General features: G+C 35.3%; 2 protein-coding genes across 3 annotated transcripts in view; one reads left to right on the top strand and one right to left on the bottom strand.

The window, feature by feature from the left end:
- Nucleotides 1-15239, top strand: part of LOC135221958 (uncharacterized) — a 208473-nt gene extending 193234 nt beyond the window's left edge. The window contains exons 8-9 of the mRNA XM_064260014.1: nt 14203-14329; nt 14550-15239. Coding sequence (XP_064116084.1) covers nt 14203-14329; nt 14550-14800 — 378 coding nt within the window. The 3' untranslated portion in view covers nt 14801-15239. The remainder of the gene's footprint in view (nt 1-14202; nt 14330-14549) is intronic.
- LOC135221957 (sodium-dependent noradrenaline transporter-like) overlaps nt 1-25129 on the bottom strand; it is a 399359-nt gene that overhangs the window by 263068 nt on the left and 111162 nt on the right. The window lies entirely within an intron of this gene.

Below are 25129 nucleotides of genomic sequence, written 5' to 3'. Positions count from 1 at the left end.
AGAGAGAGAGAGAGAGAGAGAGAGAGAGAGAGAGAGAGAGAGAGGGGTAGGTCATCAGTTTTGGCATATTATTCATGGTCAGAACCTACTGGCAACATGGAATATGTAAATGCCCGTATTCTCCCGTGGCCCTGCTGTGGTTACGTAACACGGAATGCTCATTAACCCCTTATTAATTTTATATGTGCCTTGGGACGTCCCGATCTCTCTGTTGCAGTCAAGTGCTCTCTCTCTCTACTCTCTCTCTCTCTCTCTCTCTCTCTCCCCCTATCTCTCTCTCCCCACTCTCTCTTCTCTCTCTCTCCATCCTCCTCCCCCCTTTCCCCCATCCCAGATAAAACAGAATACGTTTGTGTATGTGTATATATATATATATATATATATATATATATATATATATATATATATATATATATATATATATATATATATATGGGGATACAATCCACAATGAAGTAAAATCCTCTTATAGTTTTAAAATATATATTTCTTGTACAGGATTAAAGCTTACGACCATCAACTGTGGTCTTGTTTACTAAAATGTCTTTAATCCTGTACAAGAAATATATATTTTAAACTACAAGAGGATTTTACTTCATTGTGGATTGTATCCCCATTTACTTAGAGGTACGACATAGTTCCTGGCTTCTGCATATATATATATATATATATATATATATATATATATATATATATATATATACAGAAATATGCCTATATGTCACTAAATAGCGCGTGACAATATATTTAGCCAAGGCCACAGGAAAAACAAAAGCAGCAGCACCGCGCGCTTTCGTCTTATTTGTGCCTCGAAAATGTGTTGAAATAACACAAAAGCGCTCGGTGCTGCTTCTTTTATTTTTCCTGTGGCCTTGGCTAAATATATATATATATATATATATATATATATATATATATATATATATATATATATATATATATATACGTATATTTATTTGTAGAGAGAGAGAGAGAGAGAGAGAGAGAGAGAGAGAGAGAGAGAGAGAGAGAGAGAGAGAGAGCTGTGCTGCAACAAAAAGGAAGGGACGTGCCAAGGCGCACAAAAATGTAGTAAGAAGTTAACGAGCATTCCTTCCGTGTTACGTAACCACCGAGAGAGTGTGATTGTTTCAATGGCCACAATGACCTCTTAACTTATTTCGACCCGTTTTCTACCGAATCCTTCATCTCCAGTAGGATAATATAGGAGCTCTGCCTTACAGAATGGGATATAAAACAGAGCCAGGATACCGCTTAAGCCAACTTCCTAAGGACAAGAATTTCCTACCTTACATAAGTTCCAATCCAGCTCGGGAAGATGTCGTCTAACCTTCACTCTATTTTTATCGTACGTGGGTTTGAATCTCGCTAACAAAAATGGGAATTCTTTAGGTTTCTTTCAGATCAAAGCTTTCAACTTAAATCGTGCTAACAAATTATGAAGAATTTGAAGAGTTAAGAGGTCATGTGATGTATCTAAAATAAATGTTTATGGAGAATAAGTGTATAAATACATACATACATATATATATATATATATATATATATATATATATATATATATATATATATATATATATATATATATACACACACACAAGCCTAGAAAGGGCATTGGGATATAGTATGTTTAATATATATGTATATATATACGTATATATATATATATATATATATATATATATATATATATATATATATATATATATATCATCATATATATATATATACATATATATATTCGTGTATATATACATGAATCCTATTCATATGTAACATTGATTTCAAATTCAAGCTTTCAGCACATAAGGTGTTCATTTGAAAGATATAGCAGGTAAATATTTATATATATCTGTGTGTATGCCATGAACAATTAACTGTAAGTTTTTATTTTGTTATGGGGTTGAACATAGATCCTTGCCTTAATTATCGTTTAAAAAAATATTGAACAACAGAGATTTATTGCCCTAATAGCAATACTATGTAATTATTTACACAAATGAACCCCCGACGTCATTACTGATTTGGAATTATGTTATTTCACGGCGTTCGTTGTTCAGAATCAGAGGAAAATTGCTGTAACAAATTAAGTTTCTAGCTTTCGGATGCACACACTCTCTCTCTCTCTCTCTCTCTCTCTCATTTACCGTATCAGGTAATCCATCTATAAGAGAATAAAAGCACAGTTATAAATCTAGATATAAAGCGTCGTTCGCATTTTTTCGTTTTCTCATTATCATTGCATTTGTAAAATCTAAAAGAAAAAAAATTATATTTTCATGTTAATGGCTGTCTACTATTCCCTGCCTGCATCATTTGGGATTTATATTTAAATCAAAGGAGTGGCGAATAGTTTAACGGTGTTGGGAGTTTCTTTTGCGGGAGAGTACATGTTGGCTCATACGCTTTCGCCCACTGCTTCTTCCACTTACAAACTGAATTAGTTGATTACACAAGTCATTTCCAGAATTATCTTTATTTTATTGTCCTTCCTTCAAAGAGATGTTTAAGATCTCCTTCGGTATCTTTATTTCTCTCCGTTCAGCGGTATGTTGGTCCGCTGGTATGGTGGGTAGTGGGTGGCGGCTAGTGTCACCGTGACATGCCACTCGGATGTCGTGGGTTCGCGTCTCCCCCGGGTGATGAAAAATCTTTGGCTCTGTATCATGATCAGTTACTGCTGCAGTGCGGGGTCTGCGGTGGTGGGGAGAGGTTGAATTTCAAGTCAATGGTCACTGTATGAGCGCTTGTTCCACGTGAATAGGTGTCATCTGATGAAATATAATGATAATATTCGTTTTCCTTCCTGAAATCTTATATTTCATTACCGTGACTCTTGTGAAAACTTCAATACCTTCCAGTTCTTTAAGATCAACTTTTGCAACTGCTTCCCTATCCCAGGCTTTAGAAAGCACCCACGTCTCTTCTCGTATTGATTTGTTAAGAATCTTCGCATTACTGCCACAAATAGGCCATCAATTCACTATAGCTCGCTTGTGTCAATCGCAACAAAATTTCCGTTAAATGTTTTTATTTTGGCTTTATTTTTTTCGTCTATCTATGTTTTCATTATGAAGCCTCATGACCTTACCCACAATCGGTTTCTTTTTTTTTAGGCAACAATTGGTCTTCATGTCCATACACACACACTTATACTATATATATATACGTACATATATATGGAGTCTTCATGTTCATATCTTTACATAAATACATATCATGATATATATATATATATTTATATACATATATACACATATACATACATTTATATGTATATGTACATATATATATATATATTATATATATATATATATATATATATATATATATATATATATATATATATATATATACCGAAGGGAAGCCTCAGACGGGATACATGGCGGTAAGGGTTTAAATGGAGACATCTGTTTCATATGGGCGTTCATTTAATGCAACGTTTCAGGGACCAGCCCATTTTCAAGCTGAAAATGACAATAATAAAATAAAATTAAAATAATTACTCATCTAAAAAACATACAATTACAATACTTAAAGCATATTAAAAGAACACCAACTAAACGCAAGTACCATTTCCAGTAGAGGAAGGAAGACGAGTGAGTAAAAAAACAAAAACACAAAACACGAAGGCATCTCTATTGTTTACGCCAGGGACAGAGGGGGTGGAGGCAGTTTGGTTGTTGTTTTGGAACAATCGTCTTTATAAAGAGCGATTCGAAGACCGCTAGCTGCTGCGGAGAAGACGCTTTTGAAAGGATCTTAAAGTTTTTATATTCAATATTGACTCTGCATTTCTTTGTGTGGTCACGGATGCTGGAAAATTCAGGAGATGATAATTTGACTCCAGTACGGAAACTCACCCCCCTATGGCAATCTATTCATTTTAAATAAGATTTTTACTGATAATGACACACTATTTCACGGTTTTAATTACTACAATTTTAAGAAACTTTTAACCTTGGCGGTGCAGGACACTGCCTTTATTTTTAATGGTAAAGCTTATGTGCAGGCTGACGGCATGGCAATGGGAAGTCCCCTTGGCCCGGTGCTGCCTAATATTTTTGTGTGAGTTAGAGGAGCGGTTGCTGGACAACTGCCCTCTGGCTTATCACCCGTTATTTTACTGTCGTTATGTCGACGACACTTATATCTTATTTAAAGATAAATATAGAGCCGATTTTTACACAATGCTAATCTGGCCCACCCGAATATAAAATTCACAATTGACTACGAGAAAGATAACAAACTTGCTTTTTTTGGATATAGAAGTGTCTCGTAATAATTCAGGATTTTACACGTCGATTTTCAGAAAGAAGACGTTCACAGGTTTAGGTACAAATTTCACTCTTTTCCACAGGGCTTTTTCCCTTTCTTCTGGATGGTCTGAATTCCACATTGAGGTCACCTTTTTAAAGAAATATTTTACTGATAACTGTTATCCCAATAGTTTATTTTATAAATGCCTTCACAAATTTATGAATATGAAACTTTTACCTAGCAATGCTATCCAAACTGTACCTAAGATGCCGTTCTATGCCAGTGTTCCTTTTTTATGTCAAAATACAACAGATTATTAGAACTTACTGTCCGGCCATAAAATGTCAGCTGATCCCAACAAACCCATTGACAATTGGATCAATTTTTAAATATAAAGACAAGTTAAACCCTCTCATGGCATCTAATATTGTCTATTTATATACTTGTCCTAGATGTGATCTAGGAAAATATATCGGAGCCTCAAGAAGACTTCTTAAGGTCCGAATAGATTGCCATAGGGGGGTGAGTTTCCGTACTGGAGTCAAAATCTCCTGAATTTTCCAGCATCCGTGACCACACAAAGAAATGCAGAGTCAATATTGAATATAAAAACTTTAAGATCCTTTCAAAAACGTCTTCTCCGCAGCAGCTAGCGGTCTTCGAATCGCTCTTTATAAAGACGATTGTTCCAAAACTGAACAACCAAACTGCCTCCACCCCTCTGTACCTGGCGTAAACAATAGAGATGCCTTCGTGTTTTGTTTTTGTTTTTTTACTCACTCGTCTTCCTTCCTCTACTGGAAATGGTAATTGCGTTTAGTTGGTGTTCTTTTAATATGCTTTAAGTATTGTAATTGTATATTTTTTAGATGAGTAATTATTTTAATTTTATTTATTATTGTAATTTTCAACTTGAAAATGGGGCTGGTCCCTGAAACGTTGCATTAAATAAACGCCCATATGAAACAGATGTCTCCATTTAAACCCTTACGCTATATATAATATATATATATATATATATATATTATATATATATATATATATATATATATATATATATATATATATATCATATAAAGATCTTCATTACATCCACACTACCAATATTAAGTATAAAACCAATTGGCTTTTCACTCTCATGAACTCACGGTCCTTCAACCTTCACCTAAGATCAGTTCTAAAATTTCCTTCAGATGCACCTCTGCAATCCTGAGTTTTCACGATATCTTTACCGAGACGAATTTGGTTGGCAGCCTTTTTTTAGAAATTATCCTTCTTTCCCTTTCTGTATTGCAGGTTCAGTACTTATTCTTCTTTTCAATAAATAATGTGGAACTTCATGATGTTTCTTCCATATGATAATGAAACGCCTCTCTCTTACTTTTTATTTAGTTTTTAACAAACATATCGTTTCTGTTCCGGTAGACATCCCTGTCATGTTTAAAAAAAGAGACAACGCTTTTACAAATTACTGTCCTTTATTCTGCCATGTTTCGACAGTTATTATTCTCTTCGCCTTCTTTGTCATCCAGATTTCCGTGGCTGTCTTGTTCTTCTTTCCATCATCTGCAGTGCCGAAGATTGTTGTTTTATGAATACTTTCTTTCGCCGTCTTAGCTCTGGTCAGAGAATTTCGCTCTTTAATAACCGGTTTGACTATTTCACTTTACTTGTCTTTCTGCCCTCGCTGTGCCGCCATGACAAGTCACCGAACCTTGCTGTTGCCTTTTCCTTAGCATTATTTTATTGCTATTTTTGTATGCTTTCATTTTTGACATTGCCTTGATATTAATTTACCTCATCTGCGCAACAAGATCTTCATTTTCCTTCTCAACACTGTTGTCGATTTTGGTTCGTATGTCGACGTCTGTAATCAGTAGTGGACAATGTGTAACATGGAATACTGATCTGCTTTGAATTTTCTGTCCTTTCTGAATACCTATTCAGTGTTTTAAAGATTCAATCCCCTCACAAATACCGTAAGACGTGAGCAACAAAAAGTCTATCGCCTCAAGATTTTATCTTCACATTTCTCTCTCCATAAACATAACCTATTTACACCTGTTCATACTCATCGGAAAGTGCAGTGTTGTTATTTAAGAAAACAACGAAAGGGACATCAACAGAACAACTATTTCCATCAGTGTATCTCCTTACTCATCTATGTAACCTTTCCTCTGAAAGCATTTTTTCCCTCTACATCTCACTAGAGGTCAATAAAATTTCGTAACACAGTGGTTAGTGTCGTGGTATGCTACTCAAATACCGCAGGCTAGCGTCTCCACCAAGGCTATGAAAAATCACTGGCTCTGTATCATGATCAGTTACTGCTGCTGTGTGGTGTCTGCGGTGGGAGGTTGAAACCAACATTTTTCAGAAGCTTGAATTCACAGTCAATGGCCCCTGTGTGCTTGTTCAAAATGAATAGGTTTCATCTGCTGAAATAATAATAATAATAATAATAATAATAATAATAATAATAATAATAATAATAATAATAATAATCCATAATCTATAGATCTTCATACATCCAACATTTATTTTCTTGCTTCGTTTTTACATTCCATTTGAGGTGTCATGTTGGCTCACTGCTCACTTCTAGGGCAGTTCTTCATTCCCTTGACTGTAAAAATGTGGAAAAGTCTTCCTGCAGTATTAATGATAACGACGCTCATAAGTTTCCGAGCAGCTGAAATACTACTTGAAAGCCCCCCGCACCATTCTCTTAATTTATTGGACTCACATTGCTGGTTTTGGCTGTAAATATCTCTTAGTCAGTTTACGTTTATTGCACATCTATTTTTTCCTGTTTTCTCTTATACACACACAAACACTTGTGTGTGTGTATGTATGTATGTATGTATGTATGTATGTATATATAATATATATATTCATATAAAAATATACATATATATATATATATATATATATATATATATATACGAATTATATGTGTATGTGTATACATACATATATTCAAGTATGCAAAAATCGGGTACAATTCCTTTTCCTGCATAAATTTGTCATCACACCTCTTCTGCTGCCAAGGATATAAAGAACCCATTCTAACGTTCCCTGTGAATAAAATGAATTAGAGCCATGAAATTTATATTTACACTTCTCATGTTTCTCTCTGATCTAGTTAGATTATATTTTGGGACCCTTGCAATTCTCCAGTCTAAAGCATTTAAGTATTTTCCATGCAAGCTTCCTAATAATTAATTCCCTCGTTTATTCTAAGTGTTATAAGTTTTATTGCATAAATCACGTGTCACATTTTCCCGAGTGTCGTCAGGACTTCTCAAATGCAATTATTGTTACATTGGAGTAATACTGAAATCGTCAGAGCAATCGAATACCTGAGTAAAGAAGTAGTTAAAGAGATAAATGAACAATTTTTATCACAGTTATTGTCAGGGAACAGATCTTACCATAAGTTTCCAAAGAGTTTTATCGCACTGATGTGTTTCGATAAATATTACATTTCAGGGATTTATGATATATAGATTGTTTGTATGGTGTTTTTACCTTGCATGGAACCAGTGGTTATTCAGCAGCATTGATACTAGGCAGTTCAGTTAGAAGAAATTATATTGATCTATTCAGCCCATCTTGCCCTTAAAGGTAAAAGCTTCGAGAAATGTATATAACTGAACTGTCCCCATATATATTCTTTAGCAAAATATTGATAATTATTTTACTGATAACGGAACAAAAATAGTTTGTTTCTCTCGTGTGTGAATCTTATCGCTACTTATTCCTTCTTTCTTCTAGCATGACCAAATTTGGTAGGCTTATGGCCATAGGTAAGTTCAGCATTCAGTGAATTCACGCAGCTTTACATATTAGGTTTTCTTGAAATAAATATGAAGTGCAGCATTTTCACTGCTTTACATTTGAGGTATTTCATTATTAGAATTTGCGATTTTTATAGCTGTAGGTAATAAGAGCCATTTGTATTCCACGTAATTAACCATTCATTTTTCATATTCATTCATATATATATATATATATATATATATATATATATATATATATATTACAACACATATATATATATATATACTATATATAATAGTTACTTATTTATTCATATACATATATGGATATATATACACTTAAGGGCCGGAGCTGGAGCTCAAAAAATATATTCATGAAGGAAGAACTAGAGAAAGGCATCCTCATCCTTTGACAGTTTATTTCAATGCCGACGTTTCACGACAAATTCCAAGTCGCATTTTCAAGTCTAAAAAATATATAATTTGCGAACATTAAAACTAAAATTATGGTAAAATGTAATGGCAACAGCTCTTCGCAATTCTAATGACTTTGAAGGTACTGTTTAATTGTAACTGAATTTACTTTATTGAGAGCTGTTGCCATTACATTTCACCATAAATCAACTTGAGTTTTAATGTTCGCAAATTATATATTTCTTAGCCTTGAAAATGCGACTCGGGATTCGTCCTAAAACGTCGGCACTGAAATAAACTGTCGAAAGGATGAGGATGCCTTTCCCTACTACTTCCTTCATGAAGATATATATATATATATATATATATATATATATATAGATATATATATATATGTGTGTGTGTGTGTGTGTATATACTATATATAGACTTATATACATACATACACACACAACACACACACACATATATATATATATATATATATATATATATATATATATATATATATATGTATGTATATATATATATATATATATATATATATATATGAATAACCTGACCACAAAATATATAAAACGTGATACTATGTATAAATAAAGGTAATGCCACAGAGTAAAATGAAAAAAACGAGAACTGCCGAGATCTTTCGTAATTAACGACTCTTTAATAGTAAGAGTCGTTAAGACTGAAAGATCTTTACTATAGTAAAGGGTCGTAAAGACAGAAAGATCTCAACAGTTCTCGTTTTTTTCCTCCGTGGCATTACCTTTATATATATATATATATATATATATATATATATATATATATATATATATATATATATATATATATATATATATATATATATATATATATATATATATACACATATATATTTATATAGATATGAGAGAGAGAGAGAAAAATTTATATTATAATGAGAGAGAGAGAGAGAGATAGAGAGAGAGAGAGAGAATTGCTTAAACAAACTCCGACCATACTTCTTCCCTGGCAAAGTAAATAACGTGTCTGATAATTCATAGCCATCTCTACCACCATTACCTCTATACAAGATAGAATTATTCACCTCACCTAAACATTTAGAGCCTTTCCCCTCATCTAGACATACCTTACACACCTTGGTCAGCAACCTAATCACTCTTTCACCACTGTACTGAATGCATCTCACTTGTGATCCCATCAACTTCTGGTGTCGTTTCACTATTCCGTTTCATAACTTTCTATCCATATGCCATCAAAAGACTCTTTCACAAGCATTCTCAAAATTACACTGAAACTCTCCACTCTTGCAATATTCAGCTTTGCCTCTTATGTATTTCACACTCAACAAATCTTCAAATTATTCACCACATCAACCCAGGAGATCATTCACTTCAGACAGCGAATTCTATGCAGCTTCTATTCTAAATACTAATTTATTATCCTCTATGTAGCTTTTGCACATATTCACCATTCTGTTTATATTAATATCCTTCTTTTTCCTTCTCACTTGCCTCTTAATTACTATATTTGTCCTACAAGATTTTCCTTTCCTTCATACTACTGAACCTTTAATAACATTTGTTCATCGTTCTCTGAACTTATCTCTACAAATACCATCTGTTCATCCTTCACTGAACTTATCTCTACAGATATACTCCCTGCTGTCTCTATGATCTCATCCTCAAGTTTTACTTCCCATATACTTCTTCCATCTCTGTACATTTCACCGACAAAAGTTTCAGCTGTCTCCATATATGATTATCTTTCTTTCTTTTTATCAAGCCTACTTGTCTTTGCTATATTAATAGCTATATTTTAACTCTTTCCTTTGCAGAATGCCAAATAATGATCAGATTTATCTCATACCTCTATTATTCTTTTTACTATTTCATCCTTCAGCTTACTCTTCCATCTGTTCATGACTAATACATATTCAAGCAAACTAATTTTCTCCTAATTGTCTCTTTCCCAAGTAATGTCACGAATATTCAACTTTGTAAACCATCTATTTACAATAGTCAAGCCCTTTTCAAACCATTTCCTTGAGGCTCTTTCCACTCTCATTATGCCAAGAACACTTTACCTGCCAACTACTTTTATACTAAAGTCCCCTAGTACACTCACTCATCTTCAATTCCAGCAGGATGTAACCTCAAACTCTCTCAGAATCACTCTCTTTCTCTCCCATTCTTTTCCATTCATGGAATGGAGTTCCTACCACATACCCTTTTTCTTGACCCCTGTCTATCTGGCACCCATTTACAACTTGGTGGACAAACCGATGGTAAGCTTGTGACAATCCCTCGACTTAGGAGATGTGAGCTGAGCACTGTAACATCAAGTTATGCTACCCACTTTGACTGACTACTTTTTCAAAAGCAAGCCATGTGGTCAACTTGAATAGGAATTGTGTAAGGGAGCAGCAATTTTGGTGAATTTTGCTAAAATCCTCACACATCCATTATCTTAAGCTATGCATAAGATATCTGGTGGTTAGCCAACAGGAAAAGAACTCAGCACAACTAACCAACAGGAAAGGAACTCAGTACAATATAAAGGTTCTGCGTAAGGCAGCTTCATCATAACTTTGACAGTTGGAAAGGTTGCACCTTCTGAAGCAACCCCACAGTAATGTTGAGTTAAAGTAATGTTGATGGCTATTACAATAGCAGTAACCAAAATGTTATGCCCTTTAACTGCCCCAGCAAGCACCATCAGTTGCACTAATTCTCAAGCAATATTATTGGAGATAAATGCTTATTGCATTCTACGGATTCTCAACTCACGTGTCCAAAATGCAGGGATGCTTCTAGAGAGTTGTTGACCCATGTATCCCACCAGGAAGGGGTTCCATCCAGAGGGTTGTTATCCCATTTTTCTCAAGACAGGGGTGCACCCAGAAGGTTATTTATCCCTCGAGGCAGGGGTGCAACCAGAGGGTGGTAGACCATATGACCCAAGGCAGGAGTACAACTAAGGGCTGTTAATCCATATGTCCCAAGTCGTGGGTGCAACAAGAGGGTTATTAACCTATATTTCCCAAGGCAGGGGTGCAACTAGACAGTTGCTAACCCATGTGTCCCAAGGCAGGGGTGCATCTATTCTAGAGGGTCTTTGCAGTGTCCCTTTGGCCCCTAGCTGCAACTCCTTTCATTAATTTTACTGTAACTACATTCATATTTTCTTGCTTCCATCTTACTTTCCAACCTCAATTGTTTCATAGTGCAACTGCTAGTTTTTCTCCTGTTACACCTTTCCAACCTTTTTACTTTCAGTTTCCATTTCAGCATTGAATGACCTCATTGTTCCCAGTGCTTGTCTTTGGTGTAAATTCTATACCCAAGGCAGGGGGTACATCTAGAGGTTGTTAACCCATTTGTCCCAAGACAAGAGTGGATCTAGAGCAGTGGTTCACATATGGTGTTATGGTGCCATACGTGGGTGACGCAATACTTGGGGAAATATTAAATAATGGAAAAACTGTATGAAATTTTTTGGCCATATCAATACGCCAGTATCCATATATCCACTGCCACACATGCTTAAATGGTATTGACTTTATATCAGTTTAAACTAAACCATTAAGCTAGGACAGTTAAAGCTTTGAGGTGTTGTAATTCTCTCCACTATCTTGCCACCAACCCAGAAAGGAATTTGTTTTTCATCTGAACACTTTGAACTGCTTTTTAAGAAATTTGCGTGTTTATAATAGAATGCCATAATGTGTTTGAGAAGTGAACCAACAAAAGCATTTTATATGCATTTGCAAAAACTTGCTTTTTTGCTTTTTTATTGTGTGGCCCACTGCACCTTGTTAACTAGTGTCAGTTGTATCACTGTGCACATTACTCATATATTTAGCATGCAACTGCTTTACCTAATGTTTCAGTTGCCTTTTTTGTCACACATTTTACAATAAATAGAGCAACATCAGAATAAAGACGAACATCTTCCATGTTCAAATCCAGGGACAAAGTTTTGTCACATTGACATTTAATTTGATGATGCAAAATACTGACAAAATTGTTTGTCTAAAATGAGCTCCCGGGATCATTGAAAGGACAGGCAGGGGTGACTCGAGCCAGAAAAGGTCTAAAACTACTGATACGGAGGGTGTAGCTGAGAGGTTCTTTAACCTATGTGTCCTGAGGCAGTAGTGCATCTGGAGGGTTATTGACCCATGTGTCCCAAGACGAGGGTGCAGCTAGAAGATTTTTAACCAATATGGGAAGGGTTGGTATCTGTGTTCCAAGGGGTACATCTAAAGGGTTGTTTATGTATCCTAAGGCAGGGGTGCATATATTAGAGTGTTGTCAGTATGTCCCAAAGCAGGGTTGCTTCAAGAGGGTTGAAATGGTGTCCCAAATCATGGATGCATCTAGAGGGTTGACTGTGTCCCAAAGAAAGGGTGCATATAGAGGGTTGATAATGTGTCCCAAATCATGGGTGAGCACCTACAGGGTTGATATAGTGTCCCAAATCATGGGTGTATAATAGAGGGTTGATACTGTGTCCCAAAGCAGGGGTGCATACAGAGGGTTGATCATGTGTCTCAAATCAGGGATGCATCTAGAGGGTTGATAATGTATCACAAAGGAGGGGTGCATACATAGGGTTGATAACGTGTCCAAAGCAGGATTGCATTTCGAGTGTTGTTAATGTGTCCCAAAGCAGTGGTGCATCTAGAGGGTTAATTACGACTATTGAATTTTCATCTTCACATCTTCAAGATTCTATGAACAAGTAACAGCATGCAGACCACACTGCATAATGTGAAAATCACCAAGTAACCGCACACGGGTTCACCAGGCCATAACCTACGAAATTATTAAAGGTAAAAGGAATACAGTAGCCAAAGCTGATTAAATAAAGCATTCTACAGACGTACGAATACGGAAACTCAATCACTTATTAATTGTGCCTAATCAAAGAATTTTAACTCAGTCAAAAGACAAAGGAACTCATCATATTTGGAATGAGAGCTAATGAGCCAAAATGTTTTCAGAATTGATGAACACGGCATCCAATAAAGTCATTACATGCACTTATCAGGAGTGCCTCTGCGCCCCTCATTATCAAATTATGGGTTATTAAACATCAAACATATTTCTTCAGCTTAATTGCTCAGTCAATGGCTTTACTTATTTATCTAAAATGTTGTCCTTATCCACTGGTTTAACTTCTGCCTAGTTATTTTGTTAGTGAGTTCTCGTTTGCTTGCGTTTGTACAGTGTTTATTTCATCCATATTGAAATCTTTTGTCATTCAAGTTTTTCTCGTATCTTTTTTTGCATACGCACATTCCTACATGACACACAAAACCGTCTTTTCGCCTCTTCAAGAGATGGCTACATGTCACTGACCCCAGGTGGTATCTGGGGTCTATCATTACTGATTAGAAATAATATCTAATATCTTAATAATAGGCTCATGTTTGTCAGTATATGCTGGTATGTCTGAATATTTCGCGATTAATTATTTTCCAAAAAAATTAACTTTCATAGTATACCTAACATCCAGATAACCATTTTTTGAAAAATATTTATTCTGCTTATGCTTCCTGATGTTGGAAGTTTAAATTTTTTCATTATAATTTCAGCCGTAAATTTTACATACTAAAAAACCTCACTACTAACCTGACAAGTCCCACCCTTCTGTGTGATACAGATTCACCTTGTTTCAGTTATCCCCACGACTGACTTTGCATCATTTCATGTGTGTAGTGATGAATAGAATTTCCTCCTTTTTTTTCCTCTTCTAGGGCGGTCTTTGCAGCGACAGAATAAACTCCGACCACGCTGCAAATACTCTTACCGTCTCCGGTCCTAATGGCACAAGACTTTCCAGAAGTGTCAAGAAGCATGTCCAGTTTCCAGCAGAGACGATAGGTACTGTATTTACATCCTCTTTTACGTTGTACTGAACTGGGAACATTGTTTCCAGTCGTATTTATGTACCTTTCGTTGTTCAGTTAATGGTACTTGACTCTCAGCCTTCTGCAAGACTGCAGAGTGATCATTTTTACACCTATCTGTTATAATAATTCTTTCGATCAGACGGAAGAATTAATACGAGATATATAAGGACATTAGTTTTTTCGTTTTTCAGAAGAGTCCGAGACATCTGAGGGAGACAATTGTGAAATTTTCGCCTCGACGCTAGAAAACAAAGTCAAAAATCCTCACCTGAGCTTACCCACTGAGTCACTAACCAAAGATCGAGGGAAAAACAGCATCGATTCTTGTATCAACGAAGACCCAAGAAAAGATTCCGAGGCCCCCTGCATCTCGTCACCTCACGGGGACGATGCTACTCTTCTCATTAAAGCGGAAGGATCGGGCGAAGTGACCAGATATTGATGGAGCAAAGCCCCTCTGGACTGCCTTATGATCCAAATAGTAGTTTCTAGTCAGGTGAACGTCATCTCACTAAGAACTTAAACCCTCTTAGTCAGAAGAAAGAGAACTCAATGAAGTGCGAGATTTAGAAACTGGTGCAGGGAAAGCTCTAACAAAGTCTGTGCCCTTTGCCATGGTGGAAGTCGAAAGCAGAGCTTTTCTTATACAGTATCTGTTCCGAGATTTGAATGATTCAGTAGTCTATGACTTTCTGATTGTTCAGTGAGGTTCTATCATTTCCTTTCTGTACACGCACAATTGGTAATGGATCCGTTTCCTTCAGGGCAGAATGTTTTTGTATAGTTATATGTACTCAAATTTCTTTTACCGCGAATTTCATTTTATGTTGTGTTGTCAGTGGAAGTTCATTTTAAGCTGTGTTGTCAGTGGAAGTAAGCGATTATATATATATATATATCAATATATATATTATTATATATATATAATAATAAGTAATAGTCGACAATATATACATATAGATTTATATATACTTTTTTTCTTGAAAAGTAAGATTCTACGAAGTATAACGAACAAGACCGAAGAACAACGTAACAATGGAGTAATAATACTCGTGTATAAGCGTATTGGAGACTGGAAGGAAGTCTGTACTCATGCTGTGGCGCAGTGTATAACATTATGCTGTTACTGAAACATTGCTGAAATTTATACGCCAAGAGTGTGCTATATTGCCGCAGTATAAACACTGACAGGTAATCACAGAGTTTTCCAGATTATTACAACTGGTTTCAAGATTATCTATTGTTAAAAGCTAAGGTCCACTCCATGTAACACAAGAAATTTGGCGCTAATGAAGATATGGAGAGAAGAGGTTTGGTGGAGGATGACAGAGGGCAGGTGCATCAGGCAACCGACCCCTTAATGTAGGGATAACGGTAGGAAAGAAGATGAAGAAGAGCGTTGAGTCTACAGCGCAAGTACAGCGGCATATTATCTATCCTTCATCTTTTCAATCTATTGAGAATCAAAGCCATTCTACCAATGTAGGTACCATTACTTCACTTGTGTGCGTGTAGTACTTATATCTAACTTGATGAAGTTGAGATTCGCAAATGCTATTATGAAAATCTTTGTCATTAAGACGCACATTGGATCACAATCGTCTGTCAGAGCTTTCATGAATATTTCATTGTAATCTTTTTAATTTTTACACTAATGTCATATCTTTCTGATCTCTACAATCACTTTTAATTTTGTGTCCTAGGCCTTTGAATATATATTATATATATAGCAGTGAAGTTAAGTAGAAATCAGTTATGTACAAGTTTTCCTAAACGTCCAATAGATTAGCATCTTCTTAAGTGTACTTCAGGCGAATTTTTCTTAAACATTCTGTGGAAAAGTATTTTTAACTCTTTCATGTTCAAATGTCCTTCGTCAATTTTTCTGTATGCCAAAAAAAAAAAAAAAAAAAAAGGATGTTTGAGTCAAATGTAAGAAAATAATTAATCGGCAATTTTTTCAAGAATGTTAATTAAACAGATAATGCTTGTCATCTATAAAAATATAAACATAAAAATGTGTGTCTTTAAAATACGTTTAAGTGCATCAAGTGTTTTGAGAGAGCTATATTAGTAGTCCATACTCATCCATAAGCTTTCAAATACACTGATCATACTAATTCCTAGCTTGTTGTTTTAATGCACCAAAATGTTATTGCAAGAAATAATACGACTGCTATGAAATACACATTTTGAGTCTATACAAGATTCGGCAAAGAAGCACGAAAATAAAATGGGACCAGCCTTCGAAAGGACCAACTCCCTTCCTCCTCAGAACAGTTAGATTCTGGGATATCGATTCCAGCCCTTGTCCCAATATGCGGTCGTTTTCTCTATTCTTTCTGTAAGAGTTTCTAATGGAAATGAGGGTCATTCAGCTCAAACTACAAAGGGAAACGATTATTCTGGCCGTTCAGGAAGACGACTTCGCGAGAAGGGAGAGAGGACAGTAACCAGGAGTCTACAATTCTCCTTGCCTACATCCGCCGCGCCTTCTCCCACTGCAGGAAGCAGGCAGTCACTAGTCGACATTCAGGCTGGGTGAATATTGTCCGAACCTAACGTTTCTCAACTATACTGGCTGCAAGAATAATTTGGTTAACCTAAAATGTATCTGTTCATAAAAACAGCTGGAGATAACAAACCAAATGTTCTACATTCTTGCAACAAGCCAAGTCAAATGTTATGGGCACATTTCAGGTTACGTTTCTTTTTCTTTTCAAACATTAAATTGCAAGAGGGAATTAAATCAACAATTTTAATATCATGTTGGCGCGTACATAAGTGAATTTGGATGTTAAAAAAAAGAATGACCTGCACTCAACTTTTCCTACTGCGAATTCAAAGTTAGGAACTACGCTCTCGTGTAGCAAGGCAAAAGGGAGCTTATAATCTCGTCCAAAACTGGCTTGATTGCTTTGCAGAAGGGCCCCGTTACTGAGAGAGAGAGAGAGAGAGAGAGAGAGAGAGAGAGAGAGAGAGAGAGAATTTCCAGGCAAACTGGCCAAGCAATTATTGCCCCTCGATAAACGAAACCGTTCCAATAACGGGAGGCTGTGTCCCCACAAAGTGATTACCATGCATATGGGAGAAAGTCTATGCAGTGGTAACTTTCGGTCGACCCTCTTTAACAGGAAGAATAGATGACTTTATTGGCCCCAGCCGTCCTGCCCCAATAACCCTGACGTCACTGAATATCGTATACATAAAAGTGGAACGAACTTTATTACAGGGGACATATATAATCTCTCTCTCTCTCTCTCTTCTCACTCTCGCCCTCTCTCTCTCTCTCAATCTCTCTCGATATATTCATGATATAATATATATATATATATATAATATATTATATATATAGATATATTATATAAGTCTATATATATATATATATATATATCATATTAATATAGATCTATATATATATATATATCCACACACGTATATATACATACATACTTACATGCCTACATATATGTGTGTGTGTGTGTGTGTGTACAGAGAAATCACAAAAGTAAGCAAGTGATTTTGTTTATTAGCTGAAGCTACTATGAAAGTTAAAAATGAAGACAGAGTGCAAAGTACTTTCGTGTATTTAATTGAATCTGTCTTTATAAAGACGTATTCTGGAACACTCTTAAATTTGAACCCTGGCATGTACATATTAGGCAATCTTATCATAGGTAAAATAGAGGAGAGTTTTAACATTACCCTTTAATTTTGTGTACTAGTCAATTCCCTTTTTATGTATTTCTTATTGATATTACTGCTCATTCAGTTATTTTAACATTACTTGTCGTTTTCGTTTATTGGTGATGTCTTTTTAGGTATGTTATTGACGTTATTATTGCTACTATTCATAATTGTGAATTCAGATGTTTTATAAACTGGTAGACAAGTAGCCAGTTTTTCATTTCTGTAAGTAATGGGGTCATTGGGCAATTGGTTTCCTTCTCTTGACTTGTTGGGGTATTGAGCAGTTAAGTGATCTGGACGAATATTGTTTCTGTTTGTAATGACATTATTATACATATTTTTATCATTTTTGTTTTCTTTACTTTGCTTTTTTTGGGAGGTTTCTTGCTCACTCGTTTTGTGTTCTATATTCCTTTGTGCCCCAAAGATGTGTTAAATACACGAAAGTACTTGGTACTCTATCATGTCGTTTGTAACTTTCCAAGTGGCTTCAGCTAATATAAATATAATGCAAGAATGGGAATCATTACTGGAGAGATATCTCTCCCAAATCGTGGAAATAACACAATGGCCTTCAAGTGTTTCTGCACCGAGTGTTTATGCTGGGACCTATGAGGTCATTCAGCGCTGAAAGGGAAATTGACAGAAGAAAGGTTTGAAAGGAGTAACAGGAAGAAAATCTCGCAGTTGCTGCACTATGAAATAACTGATAGGAGAGGGAGGAAAGAGAGATATAAGGAATGAATGGGGATTCAGCTAGGGGCAGAAGGGACGCTGCAAAAAACTTTTAAGTAATGTCTACAGTGCACCGCATGAGGTGAACAGACGGCTCTACCCGTCCTAAGAGGAATCAGGATTTTAATAGCTCCTAGGTTAACCCTCCATCCGATTTCTTCTGACTCCCCAAATACCGTTTTTGAATTCCTAGCAGACGCGCAATCAGACTTACAGGCAGAAAGACAGATATATCGAAAGGCAAACAAACAGAAAAAGTGAGAACTCCCATACAGTGCGTCACACCGCCTTGGCCTCGTAGCTCACAAAATGAATGACCAACGTTTGATTACCGATCTGGACGGGGAAGGTCAATATGGATGTGTTTCATAAGTATCCAATAAAACGCTGTTGACCTAAGCTGTGGGATACACACGTAATTAATAGCTTTGTTTTTGAGAGAGAGAGAGAGAGAGAGAGAGAGAGAGAGAGAGAGAGAGGTAATGATACACGGATTTGATATTAAAGCCTCGATGAGGTACACACCACGGGGTACATTAGACATTATACATAAATTTCATTGCCGCGTTCCTTCTGTCCCTAGCTGCAATCCCTTTCATTCCATCTTGCTATGCAACCGCTCTTAACATCTGCTTCATAGTGCAATTGCGAGGTTTTCCTCCTATTACAGTTACACCTTTCAAACCTTTCTAATTGCAATTTCCGTTTCAGCATCGAATGACCTCATATGTCCCACGGCTTGGCTTTTGGCATAAATTCTATATTCCTCGATGAGGTCATTCCCACGCTACCCTCGTGAGGTGTTCATAACATATCCCTTAGTACGAATTTACTCGTTAAATTTGTCTTTAGGACTCACTGAATACTCTCCATTGTTAGAAAAACAATCGTGGAAGTCACCTTCAAGTCAATTTATAAACCCTATTGCACAAAAACATTAAATGATTTACGTGAATCTGAAACTCGAATTTATGACCCCAGAATTATCACGAAAAAGTCATACGGCCAATAACAAAACCATTAATTCCTGTTATATTCATTGTCCGTGAAAAATTATGTTTCGTCGTGAATCCAAGAAAGAAAAGATGGCAATAAAATGTGAAGCTAAAAGTTAGATACGCCTAAAAGGACTTCCAGAGATTCTAGTTTCTATGAAGTTTTATGGCTCGCCTCCGAGAGGCTTTTTTCCTTATATAGAAAAAGAAATAAAAAAGAACAGCCAGATTGGAGGAATAAGGAGCCCTGGAATGTCTTCTATCTGCTCAAAGGCTTTTGTTGTTATTTCACTCCCGAGACGATTTCGTCATATTCATAGGCATAAAAAGCATAACTCTCCTTACTTTTTTTCATAGCGTTGTTCCCTCGGGTAAAAGGGGAAGGGTCTTTTATACACTTAAGAGCTTAAATATAAATGGTTCTCTTAGGCTCCGTCTGAATTAGAGTAATTGGAAGCGTAGTAAAGAATTCGTATTTACCTCTAGGTTAGTCATTTCATCTGAGTACTATTTTCTCATTTCCGTCATATACCATCCCACACAAATTTTCGAGAAAAACCTCACTGCTGATCTTTTACCAATCCCGGTGAATTTGATACGAAAACACTGCGCTCAATTCTGGTAAATGTAACAGATACCGCGTATATTTCTCATTCTGAATGCGTGAAAAAGAAGACTTTTCGTGCTTGCAAATGCATTATTGCTTTAAATTATGTCGTTGCTATGCTCGAAAAATAAAAATAAAAGGACACAAAGATTTTCTCTTTTTAACACGCTATATTACTTACAAAATTAAAATCAATCCTATGTTCAACTAAACACAACATATATATATAATATATATATATATATATATATATATCTATATATATATATATATATATATATATATATATATATATATATATATATACATATATATATATATATATATATATATATATATATATATACATACTCTATATTACAGCAATTGAAACACCAGCAGGGAAGCGCCATCTATTTTTCAGTAAGGACACCAAGGCCAAAACCCGGAACAGCTTTTTTTACAACTTTATTGGGACATGTTTCGAGTAGTACTATCACTCGTTATCAACCTACAAAATTAAAATGAATGACATTATAGTTCTTGCAATCAAATTCACAGTAATAAAATATGTATAAAAATGATAAGAGTACGTTAAAATTAAAAATAAAAATTGCTAAATGAAACAATTGAGTAGATAAAATAAAATAAAGCAGAATGCAAATTTAAGTCACAAAAAACGGATGGTACAAAAGAACACTAAATATACTAAGTCGATATAAAAAGTGAGGTAACAGCTACATTTCTAGCCAAGGAAGGCTTTATCTTAACAGAATATAAAACTTCTAAAATGTCGAGGACTGTAGCAAACTGGGCAGAGGTTAAAATAGAAAAATCATCGATATGTAAAGGGTGACCAGACTCCTCGCTGTGTTCCCTAATTGCGCTATAACTAGGTCTTGTAAGATAATTGCCTGTACGAAATGACCTACAAAGGTGCTCAAACCATCTTGATAATTGTGTTATGGCATTATTTGATGTGAAGTCTCTTTTCACTCAAATTCCACTGGATGAGACGATTGACATCTGTCTAAATGAGTTGTTTAAAAATAATAATGATACTGTCAACGGGTTCAACAGGTCTCAGTTAAAGGAACTTTTAATCCTAGCTACGTTTAACAGTTTTTGTTATATAAGCAAATTGATGGTGTAAGTATGGGATCCAGTATAGGACCATCTCTGGCTAATGGTTTTATGTGTTTTATGGAGAAGAAATGGTTAGACGATTGCCCTTTAGATTTTAAGCCCTTATTGTACAGGAGGTATGTTGATGATATTCTTAATTTTTAAGAGTCGTGACCAGACTCCTCGTTTTTTAGAGTACCTTTAATAGTAAGCATATTAATATAGAATTTACATCTGAAGTCGAAGATAATCATACACTTGCTTTTCTAGATATTCAAGTTAAAAATCTTAATAATAAATTTCACACTTCAGTCTTTAGAAAGCCTACTTTCACAGGTCGTATGTCTAAATTTCAATCAGCTACACCTTTGAAATATAAGAGGAATTTAATATTTACGCTAGTTACCAGAGCATATAAAATTTGTTCTAGCTATTTGAATTTACAAGAAGAATTGGAATTTCTAAGGTCACTCTTAAAAAACAATGGCTATCCGTTGAATTACGTAAATACATATATTGGTAAACAACTTTCAAAATTATATGTAAACAAACAACCTGAAACTACTGCTAACGTTAAGAAACCTGTTATTTATCTACCTTCAACTTTTACTGGAACTCATAGTTACGATCTAAAAAAGCAATTAATTTCTATTTTGTCCATTGGTTACCCTCAGCTAGATATCAAAATATATTTTACTTTACAAAATAAATTAGAAAATTTCTTTAAAATTAAAGACCCTATACCAACAAGCCTTCGGTCCAATCTGATCTATAAATGGCAGTGCAGTGGTTGTGATGCCACTTACGTTGGAAAAACTGCCAGATCAGCTTGGATGAGATGGTTTGAGCACCTTGGTAGGTCATTTCGTACAGGCAATTATCTTACAAGACCTAGTTATAGCGCAGTTAGGGAACACAGCGAGGAGTCTGGTCACCCTTTACATATCGATGATTTTTCTATTTTAACCTCTGCCCTGTTTGCTACAGTCCTCGACATTTTAGAAGTTTTATGTTCTGTTAAGATAAAGCCTTCCTTGGCTAGAAATGTAGCTGTTACCTCACTTTTGTGTTTTTAGTCTGCATCCTGCTGGTTTGTATATCGACTTAGTAGATTTACTGTTCTTTTGTACCATCCGTTTTTGAGACTTAAATTTGCATTCTGCTTTATTTTATTTTATCTACTCAATTGTTTCATTTAGCAATTTTTATTTTTAAATTTTTTCAAGTATTAGCTATCTTTTAACGTACTCTTATCATTTTTATACATATCATTTTATTAATGTGAATTTGATTGCAAGAACTATAATGTCATTCATTTTAATTTTGTAGGTTGATAACGAATGATATTACTACTCGAAACATGTCCCAATAAAGTTGTACAAAATGCTGTTCCGGGTTTTGGCCTTGGTGTCCTTACTGATGCATACACACACACACACACACACACACACACACACACATATATATATAATATATATATATATATATATGTATGTATTTATACATATACACAGAACATACACGCACGTATGTATTCGAAGGCTTGCAGTACAATGAAACTGAATCTGAAATCTAAACCATCCCGTTTAATTGAAGTCTAACACGAGTAGCATGATATGCATACACAGTGAAGTTGTTTGGGGTTATTTGGATGGATGGATTGGATGGATGTATGTATGTGTGTGTGTTAATTATATATATATATATATATATATATATATATATATATGTGTGTGTGTGTGTGTGTGTGTGCGCGTGCGCGTGTGTGGGTAGGTGTGTGTGCGCAGCGCGGGCGTTTATTTATGACTTTGCATTTCGGAGTATAAAATCATTTTCACTTATCCGCGCATAATGGTACAAGTTTAATACTTATTTTAAGGGCTATATATATATATAGAATTTCCTCCGTAAAAATGAATGATTCGTCGTCACCTCCGTAAAATGAATGATTCGTCGTCACATAAATGGACTCTCAATAAGCACAAAATAACTATCAATTGTTATCCAGTTTACTATTGGCAATTACCCTCGTTAAGACAAGCAACATTGTACCAGTTTCACTTCCGAAGACCAATCAGGTCACTGAAATAATGCCATAATGAATCATTTTACTTGCTTAGTTTTGAGTATATCAAAAGTTTCGCATCGACAAATAAAATAAATCTCAGTAAATTATCAAATGCATTTTTATCTGTTTGTTAATTTATTTTTTTGTTTTAGTTTTTAATAAGTGGGATGTCTACTTTGTGTATTTCCCTTTACCTCCTCTTACTTCTTCCTAATGAACACCATATTGTTTGAAAACTTGAATTTTACATAAGTTTCATCTTTTGAATAATAATAATAATAATAATAATAATAATAATAATAATAATAATAATAATAATAATAATAATAATAATAATAATAATAATATAGCATCTTGATTTCAACCTCAGGTCCTAAATTCCCCAAATAAGATTATTAATCTGCTGCGTCGTCAACGTTATTGGAACCACGAAGAGGAAGGAATCCACCTAGTCAGATCAGTATGGCCAAGGCTTTCGAACAGGTAATCAGTTCTACAGCAGATTAAGGAGGGTCTTGTAGTTACCTAATTGCAGGAAAAATAGCGAGTGAGTGCAACGCATTTCCAATACGTGGATGTCAACATCCTATATCGTAGTATATACAAATAAAGTTGCAAGTGAATTACATCGGTGTGTCCCTTAAAAGTTCGGCTCTAGAAGAGGGGAAAGAAGATTTTTTTTCTTTAAAATTCTGCTAATGGGAAAGTGCTCCATTTTCTTCTAAATCTCTACGCTGGAAAACTCGTTTTTTCTTCTAAAAGTTAACGTAGAAAAAAAAAACATTAATTTCCAAAATTCTACGAAAAAAGAAAAACTTTTTTCTTCCAAAATTCTATGAACTTTGCTACCATTTTTTTCTAGATTCCCTCCCACCGGAGGCGCTCAGCTAGAGCATTGTTGGTTAAGCTGTCACGTTCCTCTGCCCCCTCCAGACGTAGTCCATGATGCACCCCAATCTTCCCTTTAAAGCGCCTCAGTGGCGTGGTTGGTATGGTCTTTGCCTGTCACCTCGGTGGTCGCAAGTTCGATTCTCTGGCATTCCACTAAGGGGTGAGAGATTTGTATTTCTGGTGATAGAAGTTCACTCTCAACGTGGTTCGGAAGTCAGGTAAAGCCGTTGTTACCGATGCTAAATAACCACGGGTTCCATGCAACGTAAAAACATTATGTAAACAAACAATAAACCAAACTTCCCTTTGTTTCACTATACAATACCCGATATTTTCATACCGTTTTACAGAGTTTTACAGTACTGATAAGCTTCAGCCGGATCATCGCAGTGGATTTTAATACTGATTAACTTTACTGCTTACTCGAGTTTGATTGTGTGTGGACGAATCAATGAGACTTTTCTGCTCCTATTTCTCAGCTTTATCTTATCTTTACGAAACAAGTTTTAATACATTATGAGACAGCTATTCTATTAAAAAAACCATCTTTTCGATAAAGGTGCTGTGCGATTTAGAACAGCACTAAAAATGCTGAATTACGATGGTTCTGCTGCAATATTCACAGTTTTTATCAATCACTTGGAAAGAGCAGAATTTCGGTGCATTGGAACTCAATCTTTC

Source organism: Macrobrachium nipponense, chromosome 3 (genome assembly GCF_015104395.2).
Source record: "Macrobrachium nipponense isolate FS-2020 chromosome 3, ASM1510439v2, whole genome shotgun sequence".
Taxonomy (NCBI): Eukaryota; Metazoa; Arthropoda; class Malacostraca; order Decapoda; family Palaemonidae; genus Macrobrachium; species Macrobrachium nipponense.
Note: the sequence above shows the minus strand (reverse complement) of the source record. Positions and strands in the feature narration are given on the sequence as shown.